At 38.4% G+C, this 26,248-nt stretch overlaps 1 protein-coding gene across 1 annotated transcript in view; it reads left to right on the forward strand.

Moving 5' to 3' along the window:
• MALRD1 (MAM and LDL receptor class A domain containing 1) overlaps window positions 1-26,248 on the forward strand; it is an 803,589-nt gene that overhangs the window by 645,018 nt on the left and 132,323 nt on the right. The window contains exons 35-36 of the mRNA XM_032425534.1: window positions 9,053-9,316; window positions 25,899-26,024. Coding sequence (XP_032281425.1) covers window positions 9,053-9,316; window positions 25,899-26,024 — 390 coding nt within the window. The remainder of the gene's footprint in view (window positions 1-9,052; window positions 9,317-25,898; window positions 26,025-26,248) is intronic.

Here is a 26,248-nt window from a genome sequence, read left to right on the forward strand (position 1 = left end):
AAAAAAAAAAAGATTTTTTTTTTAATTAAAAATCAAATGACTTCAACAATTCCGATAACAGTTTTTTTTCTGGTAACATCTTATTGGCATGTGACAACATTTTACCCAGAAAGGACTGGTTACTCTTTCTGGAAATAGTTGGAAGTGGCAAAAACAGAAAACAACAACAACAAATAAAACACAACTTTCTTGGCTTAACAAAGAATAAATGGGTTTATATGTAGGAGTTATTTTTGCTAATATAAACTTGCTCAAAATAGAAAACATGAGGTTAGAGAAATAACCAGGTTTTGGTAAAAACAGGTCTAAAGAAATGACAGTCTGGGGCACCTGGGTGGCTCAGTTGTTAAGCGTCTGCCTTCGGCTCAGGTCATGGTCCCAGGGTCATGGGATCAAGTCCCGCATCGGGCTCTCTGCTTTGCGGGAAGTCTGCTTCCCCCTCTCCCACTTCCCATGCTCGTGTTCCCTCTCTCACTGTGTCTCTCTCTCTCTCAAATAAATAAATAAAATCTTTAAAAAAAGAAATGATAGGCTGGGTTGTTTCTGCCAGATGGAGCAAATGATTGATCAATTAGGAGGTCAGTCCAAGTTCTAGAATATTCTGACCTTGCTGTTTGCTCCTTCTGGTCTTTCTGATTGTAATATAATTAACATAATGTTAGTCATGCCTTCCGTAGAATTCCATATGGGGCAAGATAACCCAATATACTTCAAAGTAATCACTTTTAATCATTTCATCAGAAAGGCAAAAATTAATCTTAACAATTATATGGCTTTTTAAATAATAATAATTCAATCATATACAACACTCTGAACTTAGAGGTAAAGCTACTGATTAATATTTCTCAAAATTAATATTGATTAAACATAGCTCGATTTATCTCTGTCTCTAGCGCCGGTACCCTATTAACTGGAAGTCATGGTATCAGCCATTTTCTCTGGTTGGGTCATAGAAGTAGTCAAGACACTAGAGCTGAGAGGTCTCTGAAAGACCACTGTAGAATTATATTTGACTCCTGAGTGGTCTTCTCTACCACCTGCCTCAGTAAATCATCTCTCTCTCCTTTGGCCTTCCTGAGACATGTACAACAGGTGTTTCTAAAGTGTGTATGGAATTGAACAACATTCCCTCACTGACAGCTTGCTTGAAACTCTCTAGATTTCCTTCATATATTTCTGGTGTGTGATGGAGACATAGCTGTCCACTCTCCATCTCAAGCCTCCTTCACTGAGACAAAAATCTAATAATTGATCGGTGCCAAAATACTCAAAATTTCTGTAAGTAAAGCTTTCCTACTTACAAGATTGACAACAACATTTTCTTTCCCCGGTCCCTTCCGAGCCAGCAAAGAGTATAATACCATCATATCTGCAATGTTCATTATTTCCTCCGCAGTTGTAGGTTTGAGAGGGAGAACATGGATGAGGCTGGCATCAGGACAGTGGTACTTCATCCCGTAAGGACAGTGGATTTAATCCTGTAAGGCACTGGAGAACCATTTTTGAGTAGGAGTCTTCCTTTGGGGAATGTAAACTGGAAGCAATATGAAGCATGAATTTAAAAAGGAATGTATTTAATAATAAGGGCCCTAAAATTAGAAGTCAAGAGTTCAGCATATGGGGAATCCTTTTTTTTAACTATTCAATAGAGTTGCAGTTAATGTGGGCCAGAGCTACCAAGTGAACAATAGCATTAGATTAGGTCAAGTACATAACACTGTGCATAATGGAGGCCACACCAGCATAGATATGTCTGACCAGGAACGGCCGCACCATCTGGAAATGATAAAATAGGAATGAATCTGTTAATCCACTAGGCTCTCTCTGCGTTCCAGGCCTCATGACAAGAAAGAAATGACCAGCAACATTTTATATTTGTATATGTGTTCCCACATTCACACACGTTTTAGGTTATTTGGGGTTAGATGATGGCAGTGAATTCTTCATTTATGCAATTTCAGTCATTTACGTTACTATCACTATTTTTTTGTTAGGAAGGAATTGGCCATAATCGTGGCAAACGTTGATGTGGAGTAAAAGTGATAACTCTTTGGGGGCCTTTGTCATAGGTCCTGTTTCCTCAGCTCTTGATTTTCCCTAAATATATTCTTTTCTTTCAAGTGTGCGACCTCCATATGAGCTGGGGGAGAGCGGGAACTCGGGCAGTAAGGCATTCACCCCTCCACAGCCTCGTGTGCTCTTTCCTTATGTTGCCCACCATCCCCCACCCAGCCCTTCTCCTCCACCGTTTCTATCACTCGTGAAGAGCTCTGTGATTTCAAACCACCCTCCGATGTGCACGTGTGCATGTGTGCATACATGTGTACACACAATATTTGTACAAATGTACACATACACATATAAGGGCATTATATGTATGTCTATATACATTTTGAAATTCTTTCAGCTTTCTTCTATATTTATTTTAGCTTAGCCTTGAGTGGCTGCAACTCTTCACTTTGAAAATAATGATCACTTTCTGTTTGGCATCTGTTCTCAGGCTCTTATCAGCTTCCACACTGGATCCAACTTCTGGAAGCTTTTAGATTTCCCTTACTTTTGTCTCTTCTGTCAGACTTTTGATTTTTCTTGTTCGTGTAGCCCTTCTGACAAGCCAAATAAGCCCTCCTGACTTCTCAGATACTCTGCCTACTCCTCAGACGTCTCTGTGTACACCACACTCTTTTGTTTCTCTTTAGTCCAAACAGAGGTCACATCCCATCTTTCCAGGAATATTTAAGCTATTAGATATGGAAATTAAATAAGATCAAAATGATTCTCTCAGGACTCCAAATTAGAGATAACCATTATCAATGAAAAAAGAAAGGAACATTTTTATACTTTATGAAGGGTCCTTCAGGAAATATGAACGTAAAATTATAACTCAAAATACCCTCAAACCAAGAGTTCTGAAGAATTAAAATTAAATATATACATATGTGTGTGTATATAATATTTTCCCCCTCCTATAGTCTTATAATTTTTGTGTGATCTTTCTGAGTATTGTTAATGAGATCTGTGCCAGAGACAAACAATTACCAATTTATAACTGATGAATTTTATAGCAAGCATTTTACCATTTATGTCATTGAGTATGGCAATATTTGGCAAGAGCTTACTTCCTCCTCTTTAAAACTGAACTTCCTTGTGCATACTTTTTTCCTTTTAAAACAGGCAATCAATTTCGCCTTCATTAAGCATATTATTCATAAAGATAAAAATCCATCGGATTGTCCTTGGCACTTTAGGCTTTTATTGAATTTATATGAAAATCGTAAGAACGTTTCACTGTAAATTATCAGTATAAAGTAATTTTTATTGGTATAAGAAAGACATTTCAACTGCTTCCCAAACTGAATGACCAAGGAAACTCAACAACCTGTAAGAGGACAAAGAAATACCTCAAATATCAGGAATTATGACTGTGTGCAGAGCACAGAATGAAGCACAATATGGTTTTCAGAAGAGTGTCTTAGTTACTGGGAATATGAATGTTAGTTAACAATGTCAGCTCCCCTTTATCCCAGGTGTTTTGTTTTTGTTTTTTCTTTTCCCTGTCCTGAGATTTATTACAAAACCAAAGGGCAGATTTATTCATATAGAGAGTGTTGTTTGTCAAAGTCCTTTATGTAAAATCCCATAGAACTTCTGAAGCAATTGGTAAAAACCCATAGTGTCCATATGAATGTATGATAGCTTCAGTTGCTAAATTATAGATTTATTAAAATATATTGGAAGGTTATTTTTTAGAGAATGTTTCAGTTTCTGTTTTTCTGATCTACCCTGTTTTGTGGCTTATTAAATCAATAGAAACAGTCATTTTGTCAATGCATTCTTTATTTTATCCATTTTGGTTATTTCACTGCATATTATCAAGGAAAGTAAAACTATTTAAACCATTGATTTATTATCCATCAGTTTAAGAAATACTTATTGAGCACACACCTCATGCCATTAACTTTTTGGACATTAAGGTGTCACTGTATTTTCAAACGAAGGTTGAAACTTCTCGACCTCTGACTTGGATTGTCTAAACTCAATGTGAAATCACAACTCTGAGCAAAAATTGAGTAAAGATGTGGCAAATAGGTGGTCACAGTGATGCAGCTACTCTTTCTTGATGGCGCTAGTATAGCTTCCATTGTGGGATTTTCCACTGGTTTCAGAATCACTCTTCTCAAAACAAACTTGCACACAAATCCCCTATACTCTAAAGCAACATTTCTTTTTTTTTTTTTTTAATTTTTATTTATTTATTTGAGACAGAGAGAATGAGAGAGAGAGAGCACATGAGAGGGGTGAGGGTCATAGGGAGAAGCAGACTCCCCACTGAGCGGGGAGCCCGATGCGGGACTCGATCCAGGGACTCCAGGATCATGACCTGAGCCGAAGGCAGTCGCTTAACCAACTGAGCCACCCAGGCACCCTAAAGCAACATTTCTTAACCTGTTTTTGCCGAAACACACAAAAGTGAATGCTCATGTGCTTATCACACACCTAATGCGATGCGGACAAGAGAGCAGTGACTTAGGAACACTTTATGATGCTGCTTTATGATGCTGATCCACGCTTTTTCTCCCCTGGAGAAAGCATCCTTGGTGGGATATAGTGAGTCAGTGTAGCTTTACTCTTGGTACAGCCTGGAATCGGCTCCAATGTACAGAGAGTAAATCAATTGCAAAGTGTAACATGAGATGCACTTCATTAGTGATCTCAGCACACGTTAGACTTGTAATTCATTTGAGACACCTTCCCCCACAGCTAATATGAGATAGTATATTAGTGCGTGTGTGCGCATGTGCGCACATGCACTAAGCTTTCACACCGGCCTCTGGCTTCTTCCTGCTCCAGCCTCAGATCCATGCAATACCTCCCATCAGATACAGCCTGAGAAAGGGTGACTTAAAAACAAGAAGAAGCACCTTTAAGTTCAACAGTGAATCATATTGTCAAAATGAGTCCACCATTTTCTTGGGAGTGCTTGTCTCTCCCTCTGTCACGGTCTCCACCATGTGAGCAATCCCCTCTCTCTCTTACTTTCTTTCACTTTTTCTATTCTGATGGTACCCCTAGGGGTATATGGAAAGGACGCTGTTTGCCCTAAATGTGCTATTTCAGCTCACTTTCCTGGCGTTGGTCTTAGTTTTGCTCTGATCACATTATGCTCTTCCACAAAGGCACCCCCTCATATAGTGAACAACAACGTGCATTTCCAACAAAGCATGCTAGGGTTGGGGCTGATCTGGCACTGTTCCCCTTATGTGTTCACTGACCTTGCATTTTAGTTCCACTGGTTTTAAACAACCTGACTAAGCAGCTCACTGGGCCTGGTAAGTAACAGGTCAATGTGCTTGGCCTATGCATACTACATTTATCAAAGTATTGTGTACTTTATTTTTTTTAAAGATTTTATTTATTAGAGAGAGTGCATGCAGGGAGAGGAGCAGAGGGAGAGGGACAAGTAGACTCAGTGCTGAGTGTGGAGCCCGACACGGGGCTCGATCCCACGACCCTGAGATCATGACCTGAGCTGAAATCAAGCGTTGGACGTGTAACCAACTGAGCCACCTAGGCACCCTGAAAGAATTGTGTACTTTATTTTTTTTTTTAAAGATTTTATTTATTTATTTGACAGAGAGAGACACAGTGAGAGAGGGTACACAAGCAGGGGGAGCTGGAGAGGGAGAAGCAGGCTTCCCGCGGAGCAGGGAGCCCGATGCGGGGCTCGATCCCAGGACCCTGGGATCATGACCTGAGCTGAAGGCAGACGCTTAATGACTGAGCCACCCAGGCGCCCCAGAATTGTGTACTTTAAATGTTGAATTTTAGAAGGGATTTGGAGAAACTAGAACATAGAAATTTCAGAAGAAAAACACCAAGTATGAGTTACAGGCTAGAATATAGATTCGGAGGTATATTACTGCTGCTTTCTCTTAGATGATGCTTTCTTGCTGTGTCCTCACAAGGTGGAAGGAGCAAGAGTTATGTTCATGAGGGCTCTACCCTCATAAGCTAATCACCTCGGGAAGGCCCCACCTCCAGATATCATCACATTTTCCGCATATGAAATTGGGGGGACACAAACATGTAGTCTTTGGCATGACATGTACCCACCATTATACTGTCATACAGAAGAATTTCCCTGCTCTAAAAATCCCCTGTGCTCCACTCCTTTATCTCTTCTTCCCCCGCAACCCCTGGCAACCACTGAGCATTTTACTGTCTCCACAGTTTGGCATTTTCCAGAATATCATAGAGTTAGAATCTGGCACTATGTAGTCTTTTCAGACTGACTTTTTTTTTTTTTTTTTCATTTAGTAATATGTATTTAAGATGGTGCTGAGAATCTTCTGGTTATAAAAAAGAAAAATTAATACTTAATTTCATTTTTTACAGAATTATATGAGAAAGATATCACCTGTAATGATTAGCTGACTCCACGGGTGAGACCCAAGAATAAATAACGTTTATTAACATTTTAAGAACACTTTCTTAACTTCTCAAAAGGATTGTGCAGCAGAACGCATTGAATTCAGAAGATAAATATGCCATGTCTTCCCAGAGTACTCATTTCATTTGAATACCTGGAGGAAGTTTTTTTTTATATTAAAAAAAAAAAAAGCATGGATATATTCTGGAGTAGAATACAGAATTTTCATTAGATAAAACGAGACTTAAGAGAAATGCTGAGCGTATGGAGAACTGCTTCTGGCTAAGATCCTATTTAGACTCCCCTAGGGATGCAAGTTCATGTTCCTCTTGCATCAGAAACACTTTAGTGAAAAATTTAAGAAGTGATTCAGAGAAATTCAGTAAAACAAGATACATTTTGGTGGTTAGAGAGTATCTTCGGTCTGGTTCCCAGGGAAGTGGACCCCGAGGCAGAGATTCCTGTGCAGCAAGCTGACTGGAAATTCTCCCAGCAACAAGCCTGTGGAGCAAAGGGAGGGCGACTGGGCAGAGGGACGGTAGGGGGCAATGCAGGCGCAGTAGGGGCCTCGGCCGATGTCACGGGGACTCTGAAATCACACTGGCCCTTTCAGAGATGCCCCTAACTGAGGCATAGGGGCCAGGCCGTTGTATGCCCAGTGCACCAGGGAGCTGTTCCCGGGAGGGTGTGTAACTTTAGAGGGAAGTTCCCGGGACTGGAGCTGTGAGCTGTCTGAAAACCTCCCGGCAGCTGTGGGATAGAACACCTTGATCTGGGTGCAGGAACCTGGGCAGCCCAAGACAGACACCACAGAAGGCAGCAAAAACCCACCAACTTCCTTGTAAAGAAGGACCTAGAACAAGTGAGTTCTGAGTACCTTCTGCTGTAAAGAATTCTGAAATAATGGAATCCCTACCTCCAAATGAAAAGGAATACACACACACACGCACACACACCATTCTGAACAGGAGAGAAGCATAAGGAATTTGTGCTTGTCTTGGAATATGGAAAATTAATTCCTTCATTTCTTTTTCAGCTCATAAAGATATTAAGTTCAGTGCATAAAATATTTTAGAAAAAAATCAAATTAAGAATGTCTGCCTTTCCTTAAATGTGGGATTAATCTAATGGATATGTGTGTGTGTGTGTGTGTGTGTATAAAGGTATAAAAACTTAAATCCAATTTACTTTCTAAGTTTGAGTTTCTGAGGTGTATGTTGGAGCACTACAACTCTATATGCCGCTCTGACCTGTCAGTCGTGAGGTAAGAACATGGTAGCGGGGTCTCAGAGTCATGCATTTACCCCAGTTCAGTATGCTTGTTTCCATGAAAGGTTCCCTCAAATATATGGCTTTCACCACAGAGTTTGAATCTAAATATATCCTGGATATGTTGCCACTACTGAGTGAGTCGAGAGGAAGAGGAACTTTCAAATTTCATTTTTTTAAATAAATTCACATCATCATCCTAATGCATAAAACAAATTATTCTTATATAACTATATAATTAATTACATTATAATTATTCTTATATAATCTTACATATAATATATAATCTATATCATATATAATTATATAATCATAATTATATCATATATCTTCTATATAAGATATAATATATAATCTTATATGTAATTTAAATAATTTATGAATAAAAGTTGTTTTAAAATGTGAAGAACCCAAAACTATTGCTGAACTGGTCCCCACTATTATCTGACTATTTTTTTTCCCTTAATATACTGATGAGTCCATCACCAACTCTCAGACAATATGAGGTGTAAGGATGATTCCAGCAAATTAGTGCAATTATGTATATTCTCATATATTTCTGACCTCTGGAAATTGCAGCAAGTCAACAGTCTTTCCTCATGCTTTAGGTTTTGGCTTAGAGCTGATTTAAACCATTGTTGCGGAATAGTTTCATGTGCTAAAAATTTATTAAACTAGTATTGTGTCTTTGGACACTCAAAATTTATGGGCCTCATTTGAAAAATAAGTCGGTTGGATTTGAACTACATTATCTTCAAGATTCCTGCTAGTACAGTATCTTGCCATCCATTATGATTTCACTGGCGCTTTAGATACTGCAGCTTGTGACCTTTGAGCTGTCATCAAGAGCCAAGGGCAACGAGCAGTGTGACAAACCCATGGCAGATGTCTGCCTCTGTGACTCAGCCCTGACCAGGGTCTCAGGAGCCAAATTTCCCAAATGGAGACCACAAAATGTTTATCAACTACCCACTGGTAGAATGACAATTCCCTTCACAAAATTCTAAAACTGTGAACGCAGCTTTGCAAAGTGCTTAACTTAATGTGTAAAGTATCTTTACTCTCAAGGAAAATCTGATTTAGTGGTCAAATTTAAGACAGATGAACCAAAATTTCTCCTTTAATTTGAAATTGTCGTTTTTTTAAGAATGTTGTTTCTGAGGTTAAGATGAGCCATAGTCTCTAATAGCATCTGGATGTTTGTAGAGCTCTGATCATTCCTAACTGTAGATTAATTTACTTAAATTACCATAATGTTTCATATTTACCCGGGAGTAAATGTATCCTATAATGTTTCAACACTGGACAGAGCGATTATTCTCCTAATACGAAAACGACTTGCTTTCTGTTTAGGTCCTGTGGCACCTCAGCCATCACCCTGTGAAGCCTATCAGTTTTCTTGTATCTACACACGCCAGTGTGTCCCTCTCTCGGGGAAATGTAATGGACAGGAAGATTGCATAGACGGCTCTGACGAAATGGATTGTTCTCTCAGCCCCCCTCCTCAGCGCTGTGGTAAAATGGAGTTCCAGTGCTCGAGCAACGAGTGTATCCCATCCCTCCTGCTATGTGATGGAGTGCCCGACTGTCACTTTAATGAAGATGAATCCCGCTGCTGTGAGTTATTTCCACAAACTCAGTGTGCCAGGGAAGAAATGCAGTTTCGAAAGTATAAAGAGAGCTTGACAGATGAAGCAAAGTTCTCTAGAATCTTACCATGATTCTATCATCAATAACATAGTTGCTTGTATTATGTTGCTAAACAAAGCATAATGCCTAGCATTTTTTTAAATTAACATATAATGTATTATTTGTTTCAGGGGTACAGGTCTGTGATTCATTCAGTCTTACATAACACCCAGTACTCACCACAACACATACCCTCCCCAATGTCCATCACCCAGTCACCCATCCCCCCACCCCACTCCCCTCCAGCAACCGTCAGTTTGTTTTTTTTTCCTATTTATTGATTGAGTGATTGATTGATGTAGTGTTCCATGATTCATTGTTTGTGTATAACACGAGCCCTCTTTAATACCCATCACCAGGCTAAATCATCCCCCCTGGAACCCTCAGTTTGTTTCTCAGAGTCCACAGTCTCTCATAGTTCATCTCCCCTTCCGATTTCCGCCCCCCCCTTTCGTTTTTCCCTTCCTACTATCTTCTTTTATTTTTTTAACATATAATGTATTATTTGTTTCAGAGGTACAGGTCTATGATTCATCAGTCTTACACAATTCACAGTGCTTACCATAGCACATACCCTCCCCAATGTCTAAACAAACCCTCAGTTTGTTTCCTGAGATTAAGAATTCCTCATTTCAGTGAGATCATATGATACATGTCTTTATAGGATTGACTTATTTCACTTAGCATAATACCCTGTAGTTCCATCCACGTCATTGCAAATGGCAAGATTTCATTTTTTGATGGTTGCATAATATTCCATTGTATATATATACCACATCTTCTTTATCCATTCATCTGTTGATGGCCATCTTGGGTCTTGCCATAGTTTGGCTATTGTGGACATTGCTGCTATAAACATAGGGGTGCAAGTGCCTCTTCGGATCACTACATTTGTATCTTTGGGGTAAATACCCAGTAGGGCAATTGCTGGGTTATAGGGTAGCTCTCTTTTCAACTTTTTGAGGAACCTCCATACTATCTTCCAGAGTAGCTGTACCAGCTTGCATTCCCACCAACAGTGTAAGAGGGTTCCCCTTTCTCCGCATCCCCGCCAACATCTGTCGTTTCCTGACTTGCTAATTTTAGCTATTCTGACTGGTGTGAGGTGGTATCTCGTTGAGGTTCTGATGTGTATTTCCCTGATGCCGATCGATGTTGAGCACTTTTTCATGTGTCTGTTGGCCATTTGGATGTCTTCTTTGGAAAAATGTCTGTTCATGTCTTCTGCCCATTTCTTAATTAGATTATTTGTTATTCAGATGTTGAGTTTGATAAGTTCTTTATGGATTTTGGATACTAGCCCTTTATCGGATAAGGCATTTGCAAATATTTTCTCACATTCTGTAGGTTGTCTTCTGGTTTTGTTGACTGTTTCCTTTGCTGTGCAAAAGCTTTTTATCCTGATGAAGTCCCAATAGTTCATTTTTGCTTTTGTTTCCCTTGCCTCTGGGGACGCGTCTAGCAAGAAGTTACTGAGGCTGAGGTCACAGTGGTTGCTGCCTATGTTCTTCTCCTAGGATTTTGGTTGCTTCCTGTCTCACATTTAGTTCTTTTATCCATTTTGAGTTTATTTTTGTGTATGCTGTAAGGAAATGGTCCAGTTTCATTCTTCTGCCTGTGGCTGTCAGATTTTCCCAGCACCATTTGTTGAGGAGACTGTCTTTTTTCCATTGGACGTTCTTTCCTGCTTTGTCGAAGATTAGTTGACCATAGAGTTGAGGGTCCATTTCTGGGCTCTCTATTCTGTTCTGTTGATCTATGTGTCTGTTTTTGTGCCAGTACCATACTGTATGAGTTCTAGCAGTTTTGGGGTGGAGTCTTTTGGGTTTTCCACATAAAGTATCATATCATCTGCAAAGAGTGAGAGCTTGACTTCTTCTTTGCGGATTCGGATGCCTTTTATTTCTTTTTGTTGTCTGATTGCTGTGGCTAGGACTTCTAGTACTATGTTGAATAGCAGTGGTGATAGTGGACATTGCTGCCATGTTCCTGACCTTAGGGGGAAAGCTCTCAGTTTTTCCCCATTGAGAATGATATTCGCTGTGGGATTTTCATAGATGGCTTTTATGGTGTTGAGTTGTGTACCCTCTATCCCTACACTCTGAGGAGTTTTAATCAAGAAAGGAGGCCATTTTGTCAAATGCTTTTTCTGCATCTATTGAGACGATCCTATGGTTCTTGTTCTTTCTTTTATTAATGTATTGTATCACATTGATTGATCTGTGGATGTTGAACCAACCTTGCAGCCCAGGGATAAATCCCACTTGGTCGTGGTGAATAATCCTTTTAATGTACTGTTGGATCCTATTGGCTAGTATTTTGGTGAGAATTTTTGCATCCATGTTCATCAAGGATATTGGTCTGTAATTCTCCTTTTCGATGGGGTCTTTGTCTGATTTTGAGATCAGGGTAATGGTGGCCTTATAAAATGAATTTGGAAGTTTTCCTTCCATTTCTACTTTTTGGAACAGTTTCAGAAGAATAGGTATTAATTCTTCTTTAAATGTTTGGTAGACTTCCCCGGGGAAGCCATCTGGCCCTGGGCTCTTGTTTGTTGGGAGATTTTTGATGACTGCTTCAATTTCCTTAGTGGTTATGGGTCTATTCAGGTTTTCTATTTCTTCCTGGTTCAGTTTTGGTAGTTGGTACATCTCTAGGAATGCATCCATTTCTTCCAGATTATCTAATTTGTTGGCACATAGTTGCTCATAATATGTTCCTATAATTGTTTGTATTTCTTTGGTGTTGGTTGTGATCTCTCCTCTTTCATTCATGATTTTATTTATTTGGGTCCTTTCTTTTTTTCTTTTTCTTTTTCATAAGTCTGGCCAGGGGTTTATCAATCTTATTAATTCTTTCAAGAACCAGCTCCTAGTTACGTTGATCTGTTCTATTGTTCTTTTGGTTTCTATTTCATTGATTTCTGCTCTGATCTTTATTATTTCTCTTCTCCTGCTGGGCTTAGGCTTTATTTGCTGTTCTTTCTCCAGCTCCTTTAGGTGTAGGGTTAGGTTGTGTATTTGAGACCTTTCTTGTTTCTTGAGGAAGGCTTGTATTGCTATATACTTTCCTCTTAAGACTGCCTTTGCTGCATCCCAAAGATTTTGAACAGTTGTGTTTTCATTTTCATTGGTTTCCATGAATTTTTTAATTCTTCTTTAATTTCCTGTTTGACCCATTCATTCTCTAGTAGAATGCTTTTTAGCCTCCATGTATTTGAGTTCTTTCCGACTTTCCTTTTGTGATTGAGTTCTAGTTTCAGAGCATTGTGGTCTGAAAATAGGCAGGGAATGAAACCAATCTTTTGGTACCGGTTGAGACGTGATTTGTGACCTAGTATGTGATCTATTCTGGAGAATGTTCCATGGGCACTAGAAAAGAATGTGTATTCTGTTGCTTTGGGATGGAATGTTCTGAATATATCTGTGAGGTCCATTTGGTCCAGTGTGTCATTTAACGTCTTTACTTCCTTGTTGATCTTTTGCTTAGATGATTTGTCCATTTCAGTGAGGGGGGTGTTAAAATCCCCCACTATTACTGTATTGTTGTCAATGTGTTTCTTTGCTTTTGTTATTAATTGGCTTATATAATTGGCTGCTCCCATGTTAGGGGCATTGGTATTTACAATTGTTAGATCTTCTTGTTGGATAGACCCTTTAAGATCTGTCGTTTCCTGACTTGTCATGAGGTTTTGATTTGGATTTCCCTGATGCCGAGCAGTGTTGAGCACTTTTTCATGTGTCTATTGGCCATTTGGATGTCTTCTTTGGAGAAATGTCTGTGTTCTCTGCCCATTTCTTGATTGGATTATTTGCCCTTCGGGTGTTGAGTTTGATAAATTCTTTATAGATTTTGGATGCTAGTCCTTTATCTGATATGTAATTTGCAAATATCTTCTCCCATTCTGTTGGTTGTCTTTTAGTTTTGTTGACTGTTTCCTTTGCTGTGTTTGCTTAACATTTCTGGAAACATTCTGTTTGTAGTCACACTAATCTCTGTTAAACTTACCTGATTTCCTTTTTTATTTACATTTGGGCCATTCATGTGGGGGATGCTCCTATGTAATTATCTTTTTTTATTGTTGCTATTACAATCTGTCACCATGCAAACTTACTACAGTATTATGGACTACATTTCCTATGCTGTACTTTTCATCCCCATGTCTTATTTATTTTATAACTGGAAGCTTGTACCTCTTAATCCCCTTGACTTACTTTGCCTAAACCATAACCCCTCTACCTTCTGGCAGCCACCAGTTTGTTCTCTGTATTTATGATTCTATTTCTGTTTTTGCATGTTTTTTAGATTACCCATATGAGTGAAATCATATGGTATGTGTCCTTCTCTGTCTGACTTATCTGACTTAGCATAATACCCTTTAGGTCTGCTCATATTGTCACAAATGGCAGGATTTCATTCTCTTTTTGGCTGTATAATATTCCAGTGTGTGTGTGTGTGTGTGTGTGTGTGTGTGTGTATCACATCTTTATCCATTCATCTCACAATGGGTGCTTGGTTTGCTTCTGTATCTTGTAAATAAGGCTGCAGTAAACATAGGGTTGCATATATCTTTTTTCGATTTAGTGTTTTGTTTTCTTTGGATGAATACCCAGATGTGGAATTACTAGATCATCTGGTAGTTCTCTTTTTAATTTTTTGAGGAACCTCTGTAGTATTTCTTGTTTTTGTTGTTGTTGTTTGTTTGTTTTGTTTTTATCATGGCTGCACCATTTTACATTCTCACCAATTGTACACAAATGTTCCTTTTTCTCTGCATCCTAAACAACCCTTGTCATTTCCTGTCTTTGACACTAGCCATTCTTACAGGTGTGAGGTGGTATTTCTTTGTAGTTTTGATTTGTATTTCCCTGATGATGAATGATGTTGAGCAAATTTTCATGTGTCTGTTGGCCATCTGGATGTCTTCTTTGGAAAAATGTCTATTCAGGTCCTCTGCCCATTTTTAACCAGATGACGGTGTGTGTGTGTGTGTGTGTTCAGTTGTATATTTTGGATATTAAGCCCTTATCAAGTACATCATTTGCAAATATCTTTTCCAATTTAGTAGGGGTTCTTTTTTTTTTTTTAGTTGATAGTTTCTTTCTCTGTACAAAAGCTTTTTAGTTTCATGTACTCGAAATTGATGATTTTTGCTTTTGTTTCCCTTGCCTAGGGAGACAAATCCAGAAAAATATGCTAAGGCCAATGTCCAAAAGTTTACTCCTATATTTTCTTTTAATTGTATGGCTTCAGGTCTTACATTTAGGTCCTTAATCCATTTTGACTTTCTTTTTGTATGTGGTGTAAGAAAATGCTCCAGATTTATCCCTTTGCATGTAGCTGTCCAGTTTTTCAGCACCATTTATTGAAGGGACTGTCTTTTCCCCAGTGTGTACTCTTGTCTCCCTTGTCGTAGATTGATTGCCTTAGATGCCTGGGCTTACCTCTGAGCTCTATTCTATTCCATTGATCTGTGTGTCTGATTTTCTGCTGGTGCCATACTATTTTGATTATTATAGATTTGTAATATAGTTTGAAATGTGGGATTGTGGTGCCTCCATCTTTGTTCTTCTTTCTCAAGATTGCTTTGGCTATTTGGAGTCTTTTATGGTTCCATACAAATTTTAGGATTATTTGTTCTAGTCCTGTGAAAAATACTATTGGTATTTTGATGGGGATTCAGTTGACTCTGTAGATTGCTTTGAATATTTTGGACCTTTTAGCAATTTTAATTCTTCTAATCCATGAACATGATATATCTTTCCACTTATTTGTGTTGTTTTCAATTTCTTTCATCAACGTCTTACAGTTTTCAGCATACAGATCTTTCACCTCCTTGGTTCAATTTATTTTTAGATATTTTTTGATGCAATTGTAAATGGGACTTTTTACCATTTTAACAAAGGTTTGTGGAAATGGATTGAGGACATGTAGTTATAATTTCTTCCCAATGCAAGTATTTATGAAAATGGCTCATGCAAAGGGCTATCAGCAAATATTCATTTTAATGAATATATGTAGGTAGAGGTTGGACCTAGACCACTACCTGGGTAGCTATCATGTCATTAAGAGTTCATGGAATAGTAAATCCTAAGGACATGGGTTTTAATATCATCCTTATCACTTACTACATATGCAGGTTTGGGAAAGTTATTAGAATCAGTCTTATCATCCATGTAATATTACCTTTTAGGGCTGTGAGGATTTGAGAGAATATGAGGAAAATCCTCAGCCCTGCATTCAGCACCTTCTACTTTTATTATAACTAGACTATTCATATAAGTAAGGGAGAGCGTTGGTTAAGAAGCAATTACATAAATCATTAAGGTGAGCACAAAAGTATGGTGAGTCAAAGCACCAGTACCATCTCATTTAATTATTTGTTTGCTTGGTGTTATATTATACTGTATTATATATTTTGACATAGGTTGCAGTAATAGAGCTACACAAACCACATGTTAGTAACCACTTTTTCTTTTAAGTAGTGAAAAACAGCTTGGAACATAACTGTCCGAGGGGACACTGAAAGAAATGTAAGGCGATTTCAGTGTCTTGTCTAGAGTGGGCATCAGGAATTATAACAATCAGAAAAGGAGTACAGATGAATGCAAGAAAGGGGAGACAGCGTTTGGCTGTTTGAAGGTTTCAGTTATAAATAAGTGAACTTCTTTTCCTAGTTTAGGCTTAGAGATTGGTTTTCCATTTCCCTGTGATTTCCTCCACGTATATTCTTTCTGTAATAAAGCCAGCTTGTCAAGTCTTATAATATTTTCTTAGAGGAAGGTAAACAAATGGAAGTGAATGAAGAAGAGAAAACCTGCCAAGTAATTTATCCCTATTCCCATCAGGGCTCTAATGTAATTTGGTTGATAGAAATCTTATTAAGTTCAATAGAGTCATATGATATTTGATTTCAAATAAGAATGCTATTTAAATAGAAGCTTAGGAAAGTACAGTATCCTTATACTTTGAGACACTCTCTGGAAACTTGGTGTTTGATGAGGGAGTCACATACGAAGTTCTGCTCCTAAAGGGAAATAAGCCCATGCTAGGAATAGACTGGTATCATGAGAGTATTGCTTCTATCCATCTCTGAAATATTTAATTATGTTGTGAGTCTGTAAGGAAAATTGTGTGAAAATAAACTAGGGAAAAAATGCTAGGGCAAATTTACAGAATAAAAGCACCTAATGATGACAGTTTACCAAATGATTAAAGGCATACTAGTTTGTTTGTTTTTCTGGGCTTACCTATTAATTTAGAATGGGGACTTTTTAAAATTCACAATCATTTCTTCATTCACAAACTCTCATTAAGAATGCAATTTATGCCACATATTGTATTGGGCATTGATGACCGATAGATATGGTATTAGACCAACTCAGGTTGTAGATACATTATATATTACTGAAAGTGATAGTTAAGAATAAAATGTGGTAAGTTCTGTGACAGAGATAAACACAGAGTTATTGAATACATAGGGTACTTCCTAACTGTGGTTCTAGGGAATCTGTAAATTTTAATAAGAAAAGTGATTGCCAATTTGGAAAGACAGTAGTCCTTAGGCAAGTGAAGTAGAAATGCTTGATTCCAGTAAAGGATGGTCTAGAAATAGAGAAAAAATGTTTGCCTGAAGCAAATTTTGTATAACTGGAGTAGAGTTTGTGGTGAGAGATGTAGAAGTAAGTCTGGAGAGATAAGCAGGGACTAGATCTTGAAGAGTCATTCCTCACCCATCATTGCCACCACCACCCACTGTTCAGGTAGTTCATGGAATGCATTGGAGTGAGGGAGGGGCTGGCTAGGAGATGTCACACTCAAGTACAAAGGAATCAATTGGGGAACAGTGTGAAGGAAAGATTTTGATTAGATTTCAGAGATGTTCAGGTGAAGAGGAAGAGAAAGTAATCAAGAATAGTTTCCAAGGTTCTGATTTGGGCAACAGGACAGCGAATGTGCCATTTCCTGATCTGGGGCAAATGGGAAGAGAAGCACCTCTTCGGGGAAGATGGTGGCTTCGTTTTTAAACGTGTTGTGATTGTGGTATTTATGGCACATCCACATGGAAATACTCAGAATGTATTCAGAATGGATATGTGGTGCTCAGGAAAGAGAGAAAGCAATTTATATAAATCACGGGGCCTTCAGCATACATACTTGAAGGAGATAATACAGAGAGGAAGACAAAAGGTGGAGGACAGTTAAGAAAAAAATACACACTGAAAGACACTGAGATGTGGTCACAGGCACAAGAGGACGGCGAAAAGAGAGTGATAACCATAAATGAAATGTAGAAAGCCTTAAGTACAGAGAGTATTCAGAGGTTGGAATGTTTTTGAGAGATCATGTAAGATCAGGCCTAAAAACTATGTTGGGAAAAGCACAACAGAATTCCTGGTGATCTTGGAAAGGCAACTTGCTATGGACAGGAAGGGCAGAATTCTGAAGCCAATCTTTTATAGAGAAAGTAGGCAAAGAGAGAAATCAACTGTAGACAACTCTTCCAAGCAGTTGGCACTTGGAATGTGATGTAGGACGAAATAAGAGGTGGGTTTTTTTTTTTTTCAAGTTGGTTGGTTTTGAGAGCCTTGCACATGTTTAAATGTTGTAGGAATAAGGATTCTGAAGTGGTTACAATTTAAGCAGGGAAATCAATAGCAAATGGTATTTAAAGGCCTTTTATTCTTGCAAAAATAAATGTTCTAGTGATCAGAATGTTTATATAAACCTGTGATGAGTTCAGCATTTAAAAATAATTCATATTTAATATTGTCTTTCCGCTGGAAACACGTTTTTTTAATAAACTGAAGTGGTACATCTTTACAAAAAAATCCCCCTTCCCTTAAAAAGAAAAAGAAAAAAGGAGAAAAAATTGGTATGGTTTAATTATAAGGGAAAATAGCATAAAACTAGGAGCATTCCTCTTACTGATATTCCCTCAGTTCATCAGATGTTGTATCAGTCAATATCCTGGCAAGACAGAGATGGCACATTGATATTGTAAAATTTGAGATTATTTTAATAAAGGGGTTATTTATAGGGAAATAGTATGCAGAAAGAAACCACAACAGATAGTAAAAGCAGGAGCTGTTATCCCCCATAGACCAAACGATGTGAGAGGAGGGAAGATTTGTCTTAATCTGGAATCAAAGAGAGCTGCTTGATACAAGGTGGGGGAATAGCTGCCCAGGGTGATCTCACAGCGTCTTCCATCCATGTTCCCTCTTGCTGGTTCTACATGTCAGCCAAACCCAAGGAGAAGCTAGAGGACAAAGAAGCATGTGGATGTGTCCTTTCTACTTCAGCTTCCTGGAACCTGAGCATAGAGAGAAGATGCAGAAAGTTTCAGGAGAGGCCCATGGAAGCTATCCATCAGTGATGGATGTGACTGTGGAAAAGATAGGGAAGTGGATGAGATCGGGCGCGTTTAGGGTGGGATGTGCAAGACTGTTGAATCACAGATCTGTACCTCTGAAACAAATAATACATTATATGTTAAAAAAAAAAAAGAAGAAGATAGCAGGAGGGGAAAAATGAAGTGGGGGAAATCGGAGGGGGAGATGAACCATGAGAGACGATGGACTCTGAAAAACAAACTGAGGGTTCTAGAGGGGAGGGGGGGAGGATGGGTTAGCCTGGTGATGGGTATTGAGGAGGGCACGTTCTGCATGGAGCACTGGGTGTTATACGCAAATAATGAATCATGGAACACTACATCAAAAACTAATGATGTAATGTATGGTGATTAACATAACATAATAAAAAAAATGTACTGTTGGAAAAAAAAAAGATAGGGAAGTGGATAGTCTACCCACTTTCTTTTTTTCTTTTTCTTTTTTTAATTTGACACAAAGAAATAGTGAGAGAGAGGGAGCACAAGCAGGGGGAGCTGCAGAGGGAGAAGCAGGCTTCCCGCCGAGCAGGGAGCCCAATGCGGGGCTTGATCCCAGGACCCTGAGATCATGACCCAAGCCAGAGGCAGCCGCTCAACCAACTGAGCCACCCAGGCGCCCTCTACCCACTTACTAACTTTATATTCCAATAGTAGTCAATGTGTCTTATGAAGTTGATTGCCATTGGGAAGATTTAGCATGGGTCATGCTCCTCAGATTTGTGGATCAACCTTTATCATCAATATTTTTATTATTAGCCTTTCAGTATGTTAGCTGTGATCCCAGCATCCTGTGGTGCTTCTCAATGATAGTATAAAGATCATCCCTCTGCATTTGACAGCTTCTTACAAAAATGTTCCTCAGCTTATTCAACATTAAAATCATGGTGATTGTCTATTTTCCAGAGATACTGAAGAATTGGATGAATATGGTCAATTGTATAAAGCATATAAAAAATTATTCTTCTTTCCCCATTAAATCGTTTTTGTAGTTTTATAAAAATTATTTAAACTGCTAAGATATTTCAGCAAGAGTAGTAGTTGGTTTTAGTTTAAGGATAGAGGAGTAAATATCCATCCTGCTCCGTGCTAGGTATGGGCATGCCTTGAAAGGCTGACAGGCTTCATTCTAAGGGTAGAAGACCATGGTCACTCTGCTCTTAGAAATGTTGGACTGCATACATTAGTTTTCATCTTAATAGTAAATGGATACCCATCCCTAGACACATGTACTTTACTTCTGTGTGTATTTTGTATGCAGCAACAATAATTTATAAAAGAATTTTGTTTTAGGAAAGTAACGCCAATGGACCCTTTAGGAATTGCTTATGTTTAATGTATCGTCAGTACCTGAGTGAATGAGCTAAAAGCCACAGAATGTTCTGTGTTACTTGGCTTATTTTGGTAAGAAAGAGTATCAACCTCTAGGATGACAGATTGAAATAAGTGTTTTTATAGACATTAAACCATAATGTTTGAATGTGGTGAAAGTAGATATTGTCCAGGGAAATTTTGAAATCTGAGTTTCCTATAAATTTTATATATAGATTATTTGGAGTACTTTTGGAATTTTTCTTTGTCGTATATGTAGTAATGATGAAGGGGAAAAAGAAAGTAATGGTTTGGTTAATTTTCCTATATTCAGTACAATGCCCTTTGCTGTGTGGGTTTCAATAAATACCACTTGCTATTCATAATTTATTTGCCACCTACTTTCAGAAGGAAGTTGATAAATATCTATTAACTTTAATGTTATACTATTTTAAATGCCATAGAAACTAAGATTTTAGTTCTAAATTTCATAAAATGTCTAATTTTTAACTCTTAATTGTAAACTTTTTCAAAAAGGGAAAAGTAAGACTTTTTATAAATTGAAACCAATTATTTTGTTAGATATTTTTTATGTGCTTCAATACTATTTGGGCCAAAGCTGAGGATTTATACCACTTACAAGTTAGAGCTCTTTGTTGTATAGTCAACTTAAAAATAAGCTATCAGTCACACTGGAAATTGGGTGAAAGAATATGGATGGATTAGTATTTTCAAGAGTAGAAGTGTTTGAAATAATGTTTCTACAGTAGATGAATATTATCTATCAGCTTTGTATACAAATTTCAACATACTATATTATTTAAAACCTTAAGATTGTTGGGGCACCTGGGTGGCTCAATTGGCTAAGGGCCCAACACTTGGTTTCAGCTCAGGTTGTGATCTCAGGGTCGTGAGATCAAGCCCCAATATCGGGCTCTGTGCTCAGCACGGAGTCAGCCTGAGATTATGTCTCTCTCTCTCTCTCTCTCTCTGCCCCTCCCACTTGTGTTCTCTCTCTCCCAAATAAATAAATCTTAAAAAAAAATTTTAAAAACCTTAAAAATATTATCTTATATGATCTCTCAGCCCCTTGCATTGCAAAACAATGATAATAAAAATGTGTATATGTACACAGACACGCACACATATATATGTACATGAATATATAGATGCACGTATATGTGTACATACTCATTTTTTACAAACACCTCTTCATCTATAAGAGTTGGAAGATTATTCTATTTCCTAGTTTACTTGGTTTGTAATATCATTTATCCTGTCAATGTAGATCTTAAAATTATTTAACCTTTTGCAAAAGCTTAAAGATCATTTCTTCTGGAACCTTAGCCATTTCTACAGTCTGGTTTCGGCCATGGTTTTTAGGTTTTTCTGCACTACCTCCTTACACAAACTCCCCAGTGAAAGGCAAACTGCTTTACTCTGTTCTAATGTCAAACTTATTGATTCCCCATTTACAGATTTTGTTCCCACCCTGCTAAATGGCTTACTAGAAACATGAAAATTCAAAACATCTCAAGACTCTACTTTTTCAGTCTTTACAAACTTTCATGCACTAAAGGAACCTCTTATTTTTATAATACTTATCTGTACTGATGCTTTACCAATTAAGTCTGGCCTTATGGCATTTCTTTTTATTATTATTTTGAACTGTTAACTGCTTTCTTATTGTCATTTTGCTTTAATTGTTGTATATGTTCTGGTCACTTTTTTTTTTTTCTGGTCATCTTTCTGAAGTGTTCCCCTGCACTCTCCAGTTGAAGTGCTAAGCATAGAGTCTTACATGTAGCTGCAGCTCCATAATATTTACTGGTGGGAATTGAAGTTCTTTTTTTATTATTTTATTTTATTGTGTTATGTTAGTCACCATACAGTGCATCATTAGTTTTTGATGTAGTGTTCCATGACTCATTGTTTGCGTATAACACCCAGTGCTCCATGCAGTACGTGCCCTCTTTAATACCCATCACCAGGCTAACCAATCCCCCCTCCCCCCTCCCCCCTCCCCCTCTAAAACCCTCAGTTTGTTTCTCAGAGTCCATAGTCTCTCATGGTTCATCTCTCCCTCCAATCCCGCCCCCATTTTTCCCTTCCTTCTCCTAATGTCCTTCATGTTATTCCTTATGTTCCACAAATAAGTGAAACCATATGATAATTGACTTTCTCTGCTTGACTTATTTCACTTAGCATAATCTCCTCCAGGCCCATCCATGTTGATGTAAAAGTTGGGTATTCATCTTTTCTGATGGCTGAGTAATATTCCATTGTATATATGGACCACATCTTCTTTATCCATTCATCTGTTGACGGGCATCTCGGCTCTTTCCACAGTTTGGCTGTTGCGGACATTGCTGCTATGAACATTGGGGTGCATATGGCCCTTCTTTTCACTACATCTGTGTCTTTGGGGTAAATACCCAGGAGTGCAATTGCTGGGTCATAGGGTAGCTCTATTTTTAAATTTTTGAGGAACCTCCACACTGTTTTCCAAAGTGGCTGTACCAACTTGCATTCCCACCAACAGTGTAAGAGGGTTCCCCTTTCTCCACAACCTCTCCAACATTTGTTGTTTCTTTCCCTGTCCATTTTTGCCATTCTAACTGGTGTAAGGTGGTATCTCAATGTGGTTTTGATTTGGATTTCCCTGATGGCTAATGATGATGAACATTTTTTCTGTGTCTGTTAGCCATTTGTATGTCTTCTTCAGAGAAGTGTCTTTTCATATCTTCTGCCCACCTTCTGACTTGATTATTTGTTTTTTGGGTGTTGAGTTTGAGAAGTTCTTCATAGATCTTGGATATCAGCCCTTTATCTGTAGTGTCATTTGCAAATATCTTCTCCCATTCTGTGGGTTGCCTCTTGGTTGACTGTTTCCTTTGCTGTGCAGAAGCTTTTTATCTTGATGAAGTCCCAAAAGTTCATTTTTGCTTTTGTTTCACTAGCCTTTGGAGATGTATCTTGGAAGAAGTTGCTGTGGGCGATGTCAAAGAGGTTACTGCCTATGTTCTCTTCTAGGATTTTGATGGATTCCTGTCTCACATTGAGGTCTTTCATCCATTTTGAGTTTATCTTTGTGAATGGTGTTAGAGAATGGTCGAGTTTCATTCTTCTGCATGTGGCTGTCCAATTTTCCCAGCACCATTTATTGAAGAGACTGTCTTTTTTTCCATTGCCTGTTTTTTCCTGCTTTGTCAAAGATTATTTGACCGTAGAGTTGAGGGTCCATATCTGGGTTCTCTATTCTGTCCCATTGGTCCCTATGTCTGTTTTTGTGCCAGTACCATGCTCTCTGGGTGATCACTGCTTTGTAATATAGCTTGAAATCGGGCAACGTGATGCCCCCAGCTTTGTTTTTCTTTTTCAACATTTCTTTGGTGATTCAGGGTCTTTTCTGATTCCATACAAATTTTAGGATTGTTTGTTCCAGCATTTTGAAAAATGTCATTGGAATTTTGATCGGGATGGCATTGAAGGTATAGATTGCTCTGGGTAGCATAGACATCTTAACAATGTTTATTCTTCTGATCCATGAGCATGGAATATTTTTCCATCTTTTTGTGTCTTCTTCAATTTCTTTCATGAGTGTTTTGTAGTTCCTAGAGTATAGATCCTTTACCTCTTTGGTTACGTTTATTCCAAGGTATCTTATGGTTTTTGGTGCTATTGTAAATGGAATCGTTTTTCTAATTTCTCTTTCTACAGTTGCGTTGTTAGTGTATAAGAAAGCAACTGATTTCTGTGCATTGATTTTGTATCCTGCCACATTACTGAATTGCTGGATGAGTTCTAGTAACTTGGGGGTGGAGTCTTTTGGGTTGTCCACATAAAGTATCATGTCGTCTGCGAAAAGAGAGAGTTTGACTTCTTCTTTGCCAATTTGAATATCTTTTATTTCTTTTTGTTGTGGAAAGACATACTCTTAAAAACATTTTATGTCCACTTGAAAATTAATTTTGATAGACAGCTGTCAAACTGTGTCAATAACCTATAATAACTCAAAGAACTCCTGCCCATAAATATACTTAAAAAAATCATGATAATACTGACAAAATTTGTGTAAGACCCATCCATGGGGATATTTATTCCTGAGTCTTCTAAAAAATCAATTTAGCTTGAGAAGTTTGAACTTGCCTTTATTCTAGAAGTAACTTCCCAGGTCAATCCTTTTTTAAAATTTCTAGCAGCAGGCTTGGATTAAAATGTTCAAATAAGGTATTGTACTTGACACCATTAGGTAAGTCAGAGAAAAGCAGAGCCATTCTTGTTGAACTTGGGTTAAGCACCTCAAAACCCTGACTGTTCACTGCTGCCCTCCACTTACCTCTGCAAACCCTAGGGCTCAAAGGATCAGGGTTGTAATCAATATCATTATTATTTCATGCTTTTGAAATCTATCCAGAATTCCTGACGAGATGGTGCAATGGGTCCATGCTTTGATATTCCCTCTATTCCAAAACATAGCAATGCTAGTTATAAGAGCTATCACATAAAAAGGCTTAGAGACATGACAAGTATCAGCGTGGGACAAAACTGGAGTAGAACCAGAGAAGAGAGATCAGGCCTGAAACCTAAGCCTGCTGGTTTCCAGGTTCTCAAGCAAGTAGGAGATGGGAGATGCCTAATGGCAGCCTGGAATGAAGGGTTCTGGTTTGGCTCTAACTTGTAAAAAGAGCCTAAATATTATTACTGCTTTACAGGAAATTATAGTCCTAATGAGACAAGAAAATGAGGGAGGAAGACAAAAATAATTTCAGGACTAAGAGTAGCATCCAGGGGAGGTCAAGTACTTGGCACGACTAGATTGCTATGGAAATGTCAGTACCCTTGGTTAGCATCAGTAAAGTCATTTTTCTGAAACAGCTCATCTTACGAGCAAGACTTACGCTTGTCTCTTGAAGTCAGGCCGACAAGAGACTGTGGAATTAGTAAAATGCACCACGCTAGGAAGGCACAGAGTCATAGTACATTGAGCAGCACTGACCTACATCATGTATCCAGTGACCACCCGGGACTTACAACCATGTAGAAATTGGTGAACATTCAAGTAATGGCCATTTCAATTGCGTATAATGGCAGGGACATTAGGGGAACAACAGAAGCACAGGGAGCTCAGCCTTGAAATAAAAGTTTATTCTAGTCTAAAATCAATGCAGACTACACAGTATACACAGTGCGCTGTAGACACACACACCTGTATAATAGGCCTGGTGCGTAGGTGGGAAATGATCCTGCCAACACACTTCTTTTTGAAGAATCAAAAAGAACAATAATATATAATTTAAATGTAGGACTAGGGGGCGCCTGGGTGGCTCAGTCATTAAGCGTCTGCCTTCGGCTCAGGTCATGATCTCAGGGTCCTGGGATCGAGCCCCGCATCGGGCTCCCTGCTCAGCAGGAAGCCTGCTTCTCCCTCTCCCACTCCCCCTGCTTGTGTTCTCTCTCGCTGTGTCTCTCTCTTAGTCAAATAAATAAATAAAATTGAAAAAAATAAAAATAGGGGTGCTTGGGTGGCTCAGTTGGTTAAACGTCTGCCTTCGGCTCAGGTCATGATCCCAGGGTCCTGGGATCGAGCCCCACATCGGGCTCCCTGCTCGGTGGGAAGCCTGCTTCTCCCTCCCATGCTCCCCCCTGCCTGTGTTCCCTCTCTCGCTATGTCTCTCTGTCAAATAAATAAATAAAATCTTTAAAAAAAAATAAATGTAGGACTAGAAAGATGAGGGATGATACAATAAACTCTCTTATTATTTCATTAGAAGAAATTCATTTAAAAAATGATTTTTTTTTCCCCAGCCAATGGGAGCTGTTCTGATGGTGCGTTGATGTGTACTTCTTCTAATAGCTGTATCCCAGTTCACGAGCGCTGTGATGGTTTGGCCAACTGCATGGATTTCCAGCTTGATGAGTCCAGCTGCTCAGGTATTCTATTTCCATTAAAATATTCTTTACAGTATAAGCCAGTAACTTAAACCTGTAGGTGATAAACATATCATGAACTTCTAAATAATTGCCATGTATGGAATCATTGAATTTCTATTATTGGTTTGGGTCAGGAAGAATATTAACATTGCTACCCATATTAAAAAACATAAATATATAATATAATGACCTCAATGCTTATTCTATATAAACGATGTCCCCAA

The sequence above is a fragment of the Phoca vitulina genome, unplaced genomic scaffold (assembly GCF_004348235.1).
Source record: "Phoca vitulina isolate PV1807 unplaced genomic scaffold, GSC_HSeal_1.0 scaffold33, whole genome shotgun sequence".
NCBI classification, from domain to species: Eukaryota; Metazoa; Chordata; class Mammalia; order Carnivora; family Phocidae; genus Phoca; species Phoca vitulina.